A 14,634-nucleotide genomic window follows, 5' to 3' on the forward strand; every position below is an offset into this window, starting at 1 on the left:
TTTTATTGTGCAATATAAAGGATATTAAGGGATGAGTTTCTCATTGAACTTATTTGGATCATATTGATCGTTAAATCACATTAAAAATTCATGATATTTTTTTTTCTCTCCTCACATGCATATGTGTGGGTGTGTTCATACATTGATATTATCTCAGCTATTTTGACCATAGGTTTGGCATGATTAGAAGCTACTATGACCAAAAGTATTACACCAAGAAAAGGATGTCTAATATAACATACAAACACGTAGTACAGAAGAAATGTGTTCATTCTTCAATTTAAAAGGCAAGTAATTAAATACAAAGTCATGAATATCAAAACCTTGTTAGTCCACTCCACTACCTCACATGCAATTTTAGCTATGGAGTTAATTTTTTATTGTAATTTATCAATGATCTAGTAGTCTAGAACAAAAGTTTATCATTCTTAGAGGAGATGATCAAGGGAAAACAGACATAAGGTTGGTGAATAATAGTCATTCGGTTTCAAAAGATAAAAATAAAAACCAACAAAGTTAGCTCTGCTTGAAAGCATGCATGACAAAGTCAAGGATACAGAATTTTCATATTAATAAAAAACTAGGAGAGTATTTCTACCTATTAAATATCTAAATGTCGATACGACAATGTATTCATAATTTAATACCTTATAAGTAGTGAAGATTCATGATCATATATTTGTTTGCTAGTTTGTGTTTTTGTTTTTATTTTTTAAAAATTATTGTTATTATATTTTCATGATGGCGATGCGACTCCTACAAAATAAATCTATTTACTAATAAAAAAAATTGCACTCAATACAATTGGGTGATAGATTAACTTGCACCCTTAGTGGGGGGTTCTCAATTCAATAAAAAATAATATAGAAACTCCAAAAAAGATAAGTTTAATTTTAAATTTTTAAAATTTAATTCAACTTTTGTCATGCATTCAACATCTTATTTATTTTTTGGTTTTTCATCATATGTAAATTTTAATTTTATTATAACTTTTCTTATAATACTATTTTTTTTGGTAATTTTATATTTGACATTTATTAAATAATTGTTTAAATTGTATGTTGTCTTTAATTTTGAGTTTTATTTATTTTATTTTAATTGAGACTTAATTAAATAATGTCTAATTTAGAAATAAATTAAATAAATAATTAGATTGTGTGCTATTTAATTATTCACACTATGAGAATTTATATTTAGCTTTAAAATTTTATTTTGCTGATAGTGTCATTGTAATGTTATTATATCATATAAAATTTTAAGGGAAAAATTTCATTACTTTTAGTTGATTTTATCTTTAGATTTTATTTGATAACAATTTTTTAAAATAGTTTTATGTTTTTTAGAATATATATATTACAAGAAGAAAATAGGATGTTTCAAAGAACATCTTTTAATTGCTTTGGATTGTTTTTAGTTGTTTCTTATTTTGTTAGGGTTGTTTTAAAATATAATTATATAAATATTCAGAATGATTAAAAATAAAATATTAAATATAAAAATGATTTTTAGTACATATTTAAAAACATAGGAAACATGTGACGAATATTTTAATTAGAATGTTAGACAAAATTTTGTTCTAGAAAATTTGAGAGAAAAATTTTCAAAAACACTTTCTAAACAAAACCTTATTTATTTGAAAAATAAATAAATTTATAAAAAAAATTATTAAATGCCTTGAATTTTTTTTTTTATATAGTTTTTTTGCTATAAGAATTGTTAGAATTATTGAAAATTTTATAGTCATAGGTCATACTATTTTCTAGTCTTTCTTACAAAATCCTTTTGGATTATTATTTGAAAATCTATGTGTTTATATATAATTGTACATATTTCAATCTTGTCCCATTTTACCAAAATCTCCGACTCTGTCTCTAATTATTATCATATCTTCATGAAGGGGATGCGACTCCTGTAAACTCAATGAATCTATTTACTAATAAAAAATTTGCACTCACTACAAGTGGGTGATAGATTAACCTGAACCCCTAGTATTATTCTATGCTATATTCAAGCCTCTCTTTAGCCAAATTGTTTATTTCATTCAACTGGCCTTCCATGACCTTACCATGCTCTTGTTTGGATTAATTATTGAGAATAAAAAACTATTTTTTAAATTTATTAATAATTTTACATGTTTTAAAAAAAATTTAATATAAAACTAAGAATATTTTTTTTTTCGTATAAACATATTTTTACATCATGTAACATATTTTATATTTAATGAATATCTTACAAATCACTATTGCTTCTTAAACCCTCAGTTTTGTCTTCAATTTTAGTTTCAAAGCAAATTCCAAAATAAAAAACTGTAGCATGGCCCAAAATATCCCTCTCTTCGGCGTATAATGTTTTATTTTATTTTATTTTTTTGTCCTTCAAGTCTTATTTTAATTTTTGACTTATTTGTTATCGATAACATGGAAGGCATGAGGGGCCAGGTTTATCAATTATCATGCCAATAAAAGATCTTTTCATCTGAATTTTATATTTAATATGAAAGAGACATGATTTCTACCCTAATAATTGAGCGGTGCAAATTTAAATTTGTTTATTGTCAAATATTATGTTATAGACTATATATTAAAAAGATTTAAGTTAATTATTAAATAAATATTTTCCAGCAACTCATTTATAATATAAAATGTTCATGTTAAACAATGCTTAGTGTCCTCATCTAGGTCTTTGCCTTATATTTTTTTTTACTGTTTACACAAGATGTGAATGGACCGCATACGTGGATCCTTCTATGAATAACATATTTGGGATTCATTTATTCCATTTATTTACTCTTCAATTATTTTTAGATTTTATTGAAGTGAAATTTTATGAGAAGTTTTTTATTTTTTATTCTTAAAAATAATAGAATAAATTGAGAGATACCTCAGCTACATTGTTTAACATGACTGAAAATAAAACAATTCTAGGAAAAAGTTAATAATTTTAAAATCATACAAACATATACTCAACTATGAGTTCTTTCATTTCAATAGAGACACATATTTCTATCCATCAAATATATATCGTCTTTACAATATTATATTCATCTCATAACTTTTTTCACTCATGATTTAAAATATTTATAAAATTTTTTTTTATAATTTTTCTTATTTTATAGAGAAATCTAATATTATAATGATATATAAATACAAAAATATTCTTTTAAAAAAATTCATATTAATTAGGAATTTGAGAAAACATTAATATGTATAATTGTTACATAGACATATACAATAGAAAATTCAACATATATGTCTAAACATTAAAATTCTCATTCATTCTTACATCAAGGTTACAATTTATCAAACATACATTGATTACCGATAACAATTTATCAAACAATCATCTTCCATCATTCATGGGTACCCCTAAGCTATCAAATGAAGCACTTGTAAAACCAAAACTACAATCATTATCATATGCCTTAGAAGATTCACCATGTAACTGTTCTTTTTCTTTTGAATCAATCCATGCATGTTCTTCCATCATTCTCATTCTTTCTAACTCCATTGCTACTTCTTTCATGGTAGGTCTCTCATCTCCTTTCAATTTTAAGCACCTTTTTGCAAGGTTTGCAGCTTCCTTCAACTGTTCAATATTTTCCTCATTTACTATGCGCTTGTCAAGAACTTGAAAAAGATTATCATCTTTACATGAAGAAAGGAAATACATAGCAAGACTTCTTTCCTCCTCCGACCTATCAAACGAAAGTGCCTTTTCCCCAGTCAATAGCTCTACAAAGACGACTCCAAAACTATAAACATCACTTTTTTCCGTCAATTGGCTCGTAAGCAAATACTCAGGATCCAAGTATCCAAGAGTACCTTGCACCAACGTAGACAATTGAGTTTGATCTAGGGGGACCAACCTTGAAGCTCCAAAATCTGAAACCTTTGCTGTGTAATTATCATCCAAAAGTATATTGGTGGATTTAACATCTCTATGAATGATTGGAGTTGATGTTGCAGAATGTAAATATGACAGGACTCCAGCAGTTTCAGTGGCAATCCGTAGGCGAACTTCCCAAGAAATGGTAGATGCCTTCCTTTCACCATGTATATAGTTGAAGAGGGTGCCATTAGTAATGAATTCATAAACTAGTAAAGGAACTTCAGTTTCCAAGCAACAACCCAAAAGCTTTACCACATTTCGATGATTGATTTGAGACAACACGAGCACTTCATTTATGAATTGCTCAATTTGACTTTTATCTATCATCTTCGACTTTTTGACTGCAACTATTCTCCCATTAGTTAAAGTTCCTTTGTAGACTGTTCCATATCCTCCACGACCAACAATGTTACTCTCATCATATTTGTTAGTGGCCTTGTCGAGCTCCCCAGCAGTAAAAATTTTGATTGTTTCATCATATCCTTCTTGTCTAGAAAGTTGTTGTTGCAACATTAAACCACCATTTTGTTGAAAGAACTTCTCCTTGAGTCTAATGAACTTCCTTTTCTTGAGTCCCCAGTACAGCCAAGAGATACTGAGAAGCAATATCATAAAGCCAATACCCGCACCTACATTTGAACAAATTAAAACTGTTACTCATGAAATAAGCAATTTCAATATTCCAAAATCCAATAGCATTCGTCTAAAATATTTTAACCCAAGAAGAATGTCCTCAAAGGCTCTTCATGAGAAAATAGGGAAAGAAAGGAAAATTATGAATCTTACACCAGCCCGTCCAACTAAAATAGCTGTAAGATTTCAAAAATTCCTTTCAGTTTCTTCATATTGATTAATATACAAAACCAATTAGAGCAGCAATTTATCATCTTATACCATAGAGGATTCATTAAATCTTCCTGGGCTACATCTTTGGCAGGATACTGAATGCAGAAAAATGGGCTTACCAAGAACAACAGGAATCACTTGTAAGTGATCTAGATTACAGCGATCTCCATCTTGTCTGCCATCTCCATGGTACCCCTTGGGACAAGAACAAGTATAATTCCCTGGGGTGTTCTTGCATCTCCCTTTTTTTACACACTTATGGAGGCTTGGATCATCACATTCATTAATATCTGCAGATTCAAAAGAACAAGGAACCGATCATAGAATCAATTTATTTCAATACTACATATATATAAACCACCAAGCAGGAAAAGATACATAAGCACATATATATAAAAACGATCAGCAAGCAGGAAAAGATACATAAGCACCTTGGCAACCATCAGGGAGGTAAGGATTCCCATGGTAACCATCCAGGCACTTGCAAAGATAGCCGGACCAATCATCGGGTTCGTAGCACTCGCTTTTCCCCTTACAGGCATAAGTCTCGGTTTTTCGTGCTGCCTTGCACCTTTCTTTGCCTATTCTCCAGTCCAACACCACGGGAAGATTTTCTGTATTATTGAGATCCCTAAATTGATTGGAAGAGAACTTGAAGTGTGTTTCTTCAACAACAAAAGCATAGCTGCAGGGATTGAAGGCCCAAACGCTTCTGTGGTTATTATAGCTGCTTAACTTAACAGTAAAATTGGTAGTTCCTTCAGGAATGGAGGTCTCACAACAACCAATCCCAGAGCAAGATCCATTTTTTACATTTGTGATGCTATCACATACAGACATGCACCCAGTTGTGTACCTTTCTTCACCTTTAGAAGCCCGAACAATCGCGTACGTGTCGCAGCCAACTGCGATGAACTTGTTTCTCCTACCGGAGATTGTGTAACCTTGGCCTGAATACAGCCAGGGGTCGTTCTCGTAAACCAGCCTGCCAGAACTACTATAACAATCCCTGCCCACAAAGTTCAAGATTTGCAACTCACCTAATTCCAGGGAGATGCTCACCACCTCCACACCTTCCCCTATAGTTAGTTTGTGAGGTACCACTGAATCGTTGCAACGCAACAGAAAAGTTTGACTGTGGTAGCAGTCTTTTTTTGTGCCAAATGGATATGGGATGCTGACATTCCCACATCGATCCAGGCAACGATCCTTGGCCTGAGCCACCGCTGCTGCTGCCATTGATGCTAATAGCAACCCTATTAGAGTAGGTTGCATAAGCATAATTCCCTGTAAGCCCATGCTTGCTTCTAATTTGTGTTTCAAATGGAAAACTTTTGTTATGGTCTGCGGGGAACCTCACTAATGCTCTTCGGCCTTTTTATGGACATTTGAAAGGAAGACCAAGTCAATAGAGTCAGTGAAGCAGGAGAAAAAAAAAAAGGAAAATGCTAAAATATAGAAGTAGTATTCACTAAACATTAGATTTGGTCCATAGAAATGCATATGTTGGGATGTACCTTGTTAAATAATGGTATAATTGAATCAAACAAAAATATAATACTATGAATAAACAAAGTCAAGCTAAAAATAAGGAGGTACAAAATTATATACATAGTATCATCCAACCAGTGATACATTGTAATATATATATGTATATATATAGATATAGATATATAAAGGGTATCCTTTTTATCGTAACCAGATCATAAGTAATATAAGCGTGAGACCACTCATACCGTTGTACCACATATTAATCCTAATATAAATTCGATCTTGTCAGCTGTCCTTTCTTTATATTTGCAAATTCTGCAAGGGCATCATTGGTATATCTTGCAATGGAGGAGACCTCCATCTGGGTTATCTTTATATATATTCACTTGAGGATCCTTCACTCAATCAGTTCCTATCATGTTGCATAAAAGCCAAATGTAAAAAGTGGTTGAGTTGCATCTGTTACTGTGGAAAACTTCAAATCAAACTTTTTTCCGTCAAATTAGGCTTTATGTCATTTATGCCAACACTTTTGGAAACCAGACCATAAAGGAACCCGATTTTAATTGGTTTCCCGTTAGTAGACTTCAGCCATACCCATATACCATGGGAATATTTTTCACGTTCTCTTGGTCCTCGCCTGGCCCTTCATTTCTGTCAGAGAGTGACTGGCCAAGAGAACCCAAAATTATTTGATGATATTTTCACTGTACCCAAAATTATTGCATCTTCCAAAAGCATAGAAAAGTTAAATGTAGCTCTCAAATTCTCTTTTCCACCGATGACATGGATACTCTTCCTACCGTGTGGTTTTCTACGGATCGAATACGAAACCCTGTTAAAAATTTTGTAGCTCCGGTTTTGATTATTTTCATATCTGGGCACATGTAAATTAACAATATAACCAAATTGATTAAGATATAAAAAAGTGACGGGAGTCCAAGAATATGATCACTTATGAAAAATACTTTTTCCACACATGATAAAAATTTTCCTTTACTTCTTGGCTTCTACTAGTAAATTCAAACCATATTTTTCTTAGGCTATGTTTGGTTTCCAGAAAATTTGAAGGAAAATACAAGGGAAAGAAAATACAAAGGAAAACAGAAGAAAAGAAAAGTGAAGGAAAATAAAAAAATAGATTAAAAGTTAATAATTTTTTTTTTTGTTACTTCAAACTCATTTTATTTATTTTAACTCATTAATATAAAGATTAAATAATTTAAAAATACATAAATTTTTAATTAGTTTTAATCATATTTAATTTTCTTTGATATTTTTTATAGGACAATCAAACATAAAAAAATTATTTTTCTTTGTATTTTTTTTTCTTTTTTTATTATTTTTCGGAACCAAATATAGAATTTTCGAGAAAGAAACCAGATTTGACCCCTTTTATAGTCAAATAATTTGGTTTAATATAAGGTGAAAGTGAATTTTATTTGTCTTTAATTTAAAGTTGTTTCTCTGAGAGGACATTTTGTTTTCTTCGTGTACTTTTAATCTTTAGCTCAGACAATAAGGTACTTCAGCCATCAATAATTTTAGTGCTGTTTAGAAGATACCATTTCAATCATTTTAGGATATGCACGTGATTCACGAGGTGACCCCGGTGCAATTATTTAAAATTATAATAAAGTGTAATCATTATGCTCTAGAAGGTTGAGCCGGTCCATGGAGGACTCGACTGAGAGCAATACTGTGACGCAAAGTGATGATGTAAGTTTAACTCGTAAGAGACTAATGATTGAAAGTCTTACTAATATATTTAACACTTTAAGTATTAAAAAATTTGAAGTGTTTAAAATATTAGAATATTTCTTAAAATTATTATGAAACGTACCTATTAAAAAAGTGATTATGATAAATATAATAATAATAATAATGCATTAAATATTAAGATATGTTTGTATGCAAAATTTGAAATTTGAACAAAGGAAAAACAGAGTATTGTTCATGATTTAATATAATAATAATAATACCAACCATGCTAAAACATGTACGGATGTACATCCCCTTTTAAAATTAAATAAAAAATAAAAAAATTACAAGAAAAAATAAAATAAAAATAAAATATTATAAAAACAAACATCCTAATATTGAATACTTTTAAGTATTAAAATTTTATTTAGAATTAAGTAAAAAAACAAACATCATCTTATTTTTCTTATCCTATCTTCAAAGCACTACTCATAATCATTGAACGCATTCACTTGTTCAAAGAAAAAAAAGTAGTCATAGATATTAAAGAATGAACACATTCTTGTTCTTAGAAAAAAGGAAAAACAGTTCTATACATCATTTAGGTCTATAGATTGTTGACTATACAAAAGAACAAGTTTTTTTACCATAAGATTATGAGAAAAACTTATCATTTGCTTTGCAGATAAAAATCTAACGATACAAAATTTGAGCTGACTACTCATCAACTGTAGCTTGGTCAAATATCCACCTTCATCTTTGCTTTAGATTTTCTAGGTAGTCATGCAGGAGCCACTGTTTCAATCATTTCGGTTTGTTGTAGTCTGCATAACCAGATAAGAAGGGCCCCTTCATGTTAAGGCCATAGACATCAGTAGACACATGTGTAATCCAAGCCTGATCCTACTCCAACTACAAATTATGCATCTCATTTCCCAGAAGTCTCGTCGACGTCCGTGTACACACCAGTTATCCTGCACAATTGGCATCAGATTAAGCTTTCATTCGCACGTTTCAAACAATGGGGTTAAAAGTAACGATGATTTTGCACATACACATCAGAAGGAAATTTGCAGGACCCAGATTCTCCTATCTTATGTCATGCACAACAGCTAGATGATAGCTGCCATCTCTATTTCGTAATCATGCATTAATATATGATTTTCTAGGGCATGAAGATCACCATGTCAGAGGGATTTGGAGTCATTGTGGAAATTCTATTTTCTCTACTATTAGTCTCTTCGCTAGAAGGTAAAGAAATAGCAAAATATCATAATTTATTATCAATTCATTCAATACTTCCTTTTTTAGAGGACAAATTCCCACATTTAAAGTATGTATCAGATATACTAATACCCCACCCCATCCATCTAGAAATCTTGGTTCAAACCCTTCGGTACGGAGTGAAAGATGCCTCTTCTTTGCATGTATTACAATTCTTTCTACACGAGTATCATAATTGAAATAGTATGATTACTCCAAAGAAATCAATTTCCATTTTTTCAAAAAGAAATCAAAGATTTTTCTTATTCCTATATAATTTTCCTGTATGTGAATACAACTCTATCTTCATTTTTATCCGCAATCAATCTTATCATTTACGATCAACATCTTATGGAAAAATAGAGCATTTTGTCGAAGTCTTTGTTAATGATTTTTGGACAATCTTATGGTTGTTCAAGAAAGGGCTATGAAATTATAGTTATGCTTCTCTAGAGTTTCAAAAGTAGGCACTTGCTAAGCAGAACGTTCACCTCATTCTTTGGAAAAATTGGCAACTCTTAAAGGTATGATTCAAAGTTGCCGTGCCCGTCACTAACTCAGGAATTATTGAAGTGGATCAATCTTGGCATCACAGATTGGTCAATATTGAACCATACACACAATATACTAACTCAGGAATAATGAAGATTTTCAGAAAAATAATTACAATTTGATGGACTCAGCTAACTAAAAAAAAACATCATCTCTTACATTTGACATTTTTCAAATAATCATGAAAGCACAGGCTCAGGTTGGTTTATATGATACCAAAAATTGAAAATTATATTATCTCAAGCATAATTATTTTTATGTTAAACATGCATTAGTCAATTTCATATTGAATGTAGTCAACATGATTTTGGTCCTTTGGAACTTATATAGGCTTGCTGACACCATGGTGCGACTTGGTTAATGTTGATCACAACTCAGCCAACACTTGGCTGTACTGGCCATGACTATGCTGTATCGGCCAATTCATTGTGGCAATTAGAAAAAAATCTAGTACCAGGTCTTGGTATCATCTCAGTAACAGTAATTACGGACATAATTAGCCAAGTTATATCAAACTTGTCCAAGTCACAATAGACTCGACCTGTCCTTTTGAACGTTGATCCTACACAAGGCGCTGTCCTTTTCAATTCTTGCATGTATTGGATTGGTTAAAACTAAAATTAAGTACGAAAACTTCAGTGTTGAATGATTAGCATCCAAGGCCCAAGGCCTAAGTGCTGAAAGTCTACTGGTACTGCCTGAAACTGTTTGTTTCATAAATTAAAAATCTAAAGTTTAAAACATTGTTGTTTACAGCTGCTGCCTTTATTCTATTATAATAACATTCTTTCAATAATATTTATATAAATAATTTCAAATATTATAATACACTTTTTTAAAGATTTAATATGTCATATTCTTGGCCTAATTGTTTGAGTAGAAGTTTGATGTAAGAAAATTGTGGAGGGAAAAGAAGGGAAAAAGGAGAAAAAAAATAAACCATCATACAAAATCCCTGAAAAGAAAGGGCCTATTTGAAAAAAGAATAATCATATTACCAAAGATTAATATATACTCTTTCACAAAACTATGCACAATTCAAATCTTTGTTTCCAAAAATTCACCTACATATTACAAAACAAGTCATTATTTCCCCTCACAAATTCCTAGGCAAAACAATTCTGTGTGTATTACATCATATAAACTGAACTTTTAAAAAACAATCACTATTCTTACAAATTCACAATCAAAATATTGCCATCTTCACATAATCAAAGACAGAAAAATTTCCCAATAAAAATCATAAATTAGAGATAACTTAAGAGAGAGATTGGATTTCTCATACTGATTTGGATTCAAAGCATATGGTTTCAAAGAATAAAAATGGAAGTAGCACTGAACAAATTGGAGAGCTTTTTTTCGTCTGTTTTGTTAAGTTTTGGCACTTAATATGATTATCAGACAATGCATTATTCCTCTGGTTTCCTGGGAAAGAAATTAATGTCCCCAAGGTAATGGGCATGCTACAAGTCATTAGTGCAATAAACACTAAAAGCGATTGCAGATTATATATCCACGAATATGCCATAGAAGTGTTCTTCCTCGAACTTGATTAAACACAATGCAATAATGAGAAAAAGAAGCCCCATACCTATCATATGACAAGAAGGCATCGCCTGTTGTTCCTATAACTTTATTCCGTACCTTTCGCACACAAACCTGCAAATTGATAATTTAAGAGTTTTTTAAGAATAAGTTTCCATTCCTGAACCTTGATGAATGGCCAACCACCTTTTCTTCCTTTTTCCAAGAACAAATAAATAGATAACCACTAATAAATTGATTAAATAAAACTTCGAAAATGAAACCTACTTGCACTTGATCAACAGGCCCAGCGTCTGGATTTCGATTACGATGAATAACAATTCCATTGTCACATTTATTTATGAAGTGTGCACTTCCACTGATATCATACATATTAGGTGGACCCCCATCCCAGTGGTGCAACTGGTAAGTGTCAAAAGGTCAGAAAAATGGAGATACAGGTTAGCAAAATTGAGGTCGCAAGGACAAACCTGTCTAGGATGCGCGACAAACCAAACATGACAAGAGTGATGCTGAGCAAATCGTTTGATTATTGTTAGCATCTGACTCACATACTCTGTTTCTGTCCTGCAACACATTAAGTTAATGTTGGGATGCTCTCTAAATTTATAGAATGCACCATAAGAGGAGCTCTCAAAGTAGGGAGTATGAAGAAATGGATTTTAATCTTGTTAGATAAGTAAGCAATATATATATCAACACAAGTATATGAGAAAATTCTCAATGGCAAGTTTGAAAGAGGTCATATAAAATCCATTTGCAAAAGATGTTTTTTTTTCCTTTTTTTTATTTCTTTTTCTTTTTTCATTTTTACTTTGCAAGCTTGTGTGAAATAAAAATCGTGAGCAATGATACAGGACATCAAATGTTGCTAACAAGAAGGCCAACCAGAGTAGAAAAAGAAATAAAACAAGGAAAGAAAAAAGGAACAGAGAGAGAGAGAGAAACCAAATAAATACAACCAAAAAAAAAAAAAACCAGAAAGTTGAGTAAACCCAAATTTTCACAGATGCCAGTCTGAAAGCCTAATTTTGCTTGATGTATTTATTGGTTATTTTTTACACAAGTCAAAGAGAAACTCATTCTTCAAATTTAATGTATCGAGGGAGAGACCAAAACCAATAAATAAATACAACCAGAAAGTTGAGTAAACCCAAATTTTGACAGATGCCAGTCTGAAAGCCTAACTTTGCTCTATGTATTTATTGGTTATTTTTTACACGAGTCAAAGAAAAGCTTTCATTCTTCTAATTTAATGTATCTAGGTTCATTTTCCCGAGCACAGTTTCTAATAGACACGTATGGCAAATTTTCTTTCAGATCTAAAGCTTATTTTTCGTAATTTGAGCTTTTAATCAATTCATGGCCCTCCCATTATTCACACTCATCAGCTCATATGAAGATTTCTTTCAGATCTTAAAAACCCATCTTTTTTCCATCCACCAAGCTTTTAATCAATTCTCAAGGTTATGCTTAGGATACAGTTTATTGGCTAGATATAACTGTTTTCAACAACATTAAAATAAGGCAACCTCAGCTTGTATTCTGAAAAAGTAATCTGTGGGAATACTTCTTTCTGGAGTGGGTGGTGGTGATCTTTTTCCAATCAGATCCAGTGGGCTGTTGTTTTGTATGTGTGCATGTGTTGCTTATCAAGTTTACTCCTAGACTCAAACCCAAAATATAACCAAATGAGAAAAGATCACAAACAGCACAGTTCGAGAGGCATAAGAGGTGAAAGACTCACTGGCTTGCAGGACGCTGATGATCAAGTTCATTGTATGGATCAATTACAAGCCCACGCACTCCATGCCTTAGAACCGCTGCTTTTGCAAGATCAAGAACCCATTTTATATTTGGAAGAGAATCATTCTCGCACCTAGTTCACAGCACATCATGTAAATCAATTCAAACAGCAATAGTTCAATGAACTTACAAGCAACACTAGGAACATAAAAAGGAACTAAACAATTTGAGTAAACATCATCATCCAAGTGTATAAAAGGGCTCACTGAATAAACTCTGCTTCAGATAAATAAACTCAGCAAGAAAAAGTGCACCAATGAATCTAACCACCTAGGATAAATTATTTTCATGGTCTACGATAGCACATTTCATAAGATTCTTTTAATTAATTCACAATAAAATTCTTCAAATTAAGGCACTCTAAAAGAATAACCAAGGTGACCAATACCTATAAATCATCAAGGTTGATTGGCAGAAGATTGTCACAAAGAAATTATATATATGTATATATTTTGATAGGTAAATTTTTTTGTCCCCATTGGGACTTGAATCTGGAACCTACCGCAAACCCTCCCAATCCTTTACCACTCGAGCCATGCCTCAAGGGCAAGAAGATTTTATAATTGATAGAATTAAGATGGGTGTGAAATGCTAAATATAAACGAATCCTAGCCAGAATAGACAAAGCATGTATTTTAAGTGATATGCATTTTTTTTTTCTGGGAAGTGCTGTAAGAATATAAGGTAAACTTCAAAGCATTGGATCCATATAGATCAACAAAACCTCAGAAAAGCCACCACAAAAACTAGCAAAGTTTAGTGGCTAAGGTGCTGTCTTTGTTGCTGTCAAATGGAGTTAACAAGAAGATTAAGGTAACTTTCACTTGCAGTAGGAAGACATAGTAATCTCTCTGATGAAAAAGTTAAATGGTGAAATTTTGGTCAAATTTCATTACTGTGGATGGATGAAAAATAACCAAGATCAAATTTCAGGTGGCCAAGGCTTTTTGTTAATCTCAATAGCCACACATGTTCAAAACTGTTACACCCCGAATTCTGACACACATTAAGCATGCATATAACTGTAGCGAGGCTATTGGCATGCACTTCAGTGGACATAAATTTTCATTTTTTACTCATTACTATTATTACTTTGACACGTGTGTGTGTGTGTGTGTGTGTAGTAAGTAATTTGACAAACTAGAAACAACAGAGGAAAAAAATGAACATGCAGGCATGCATGAATCTTTGATTGGATGTTAAATTGTGAAATGTCAACAACAAAGATGTGACAGACACAGACACAAAAACATGGACAAACAAATGCATTGGCACACACACATACACAAACACAGACACGCAAAGATACAGAGAGAGGGATGCACGGTAATAAACACACACACACATACAAACACATACACAGGTAAACATAGACCTTGACATGCACATGTGCACACACGCACAGAGACAGACAAAAACAGACACCCACATAGGTGTCTTTGCTAGTTACAACGGGGTTAGCTACTCAGCTGTGAAGCTATACAGTAAACACACTCACCCACGCACAAACTCACACACACACACACACATGCAAATGTCTTT

General features: G+C 31.9%; 2 protein-coding genes across 4 annotated transcripts in view; both read right to left on the reverse strand.

Annotated features, from left to right (window-relative positions):
• Window positions 1-3,226: 3,226 nt before the first annotated feature.
• The window catches only part of LOC117906993, a 44,857-nt gene continuing 33,449 nt past the window's right edge, over window positions 3,227-14,634 (reverse strand). Inside the window, 3 exon segments of the mRNA XM_034820294.1 lie at window positions 3,227-4,517; window positions 4,854-5,024; window positions 5,166-5,943. Of these exon segments, the coding sequence (XP_034676185.1) occupies window positions 3,340-4,517; window positions 4,854-5,024; window positions 5,166-5,943 (2,127 nt within the window). The 3' untranslated portion in view covers window positions 3,227-3,339.
• LOC117906864 (twinkle homolog protein, chloroplastic/mitochondrial-like) overlaps window positions 8,439-14,634 on the reverse strand; it is a 32,270-nt gene continuing 26,074 nt past the window's right edge. For 2 of the 3 annotated variants that reach the window (XM_034820115.1, XM_034820113.1), the window contains 5 exons: window positions 13,034-13,165; window positions 11,757-11,853; window positions 11,554-11,688; window positions 11,333-11,400; window positions 8,439-8,900 (listed from right to left, as the gene is read on the reverse strand). In XM_034820115.1, the coding sequence (XP_034676006.1) occupies window positions 8,855-8,900; window positions 11,333-11,400; window positions 11,554-11,688; window positions 11,757-11,853; window positions 13,034-13,165 (478 nt within the window). In that variant the 3' untranslated portion in view covers window positions 8,439-8,854. Of the gene's footprint in view, window positions 8,901-11,332; window positions 11,401-11,553; window positions 11,689-11,756; window positions 11,854-13,033; window positions 13,166-14,634 lie in introns of those variants that run through there. The other variant, XR_004649913.1, reaches the window with a different exon arrangement.

This window comes from Vitis riparia, chromosome 18 (genome assembly GCF_004353265.1).
Source record: "Vitis riparia cultivar Riparia Gloire de Montpellier isolate 1030 chromosome 18, EGFV_Vit.rip_1.0, whole genome shotgun sequence".
NCBI classification, from domain to species: Eukaryota; Viridiplantae; Streptophyta; class Magnoliopsida; order Vitales; family Vitaceae; genus Vitis; species Vitis riparia.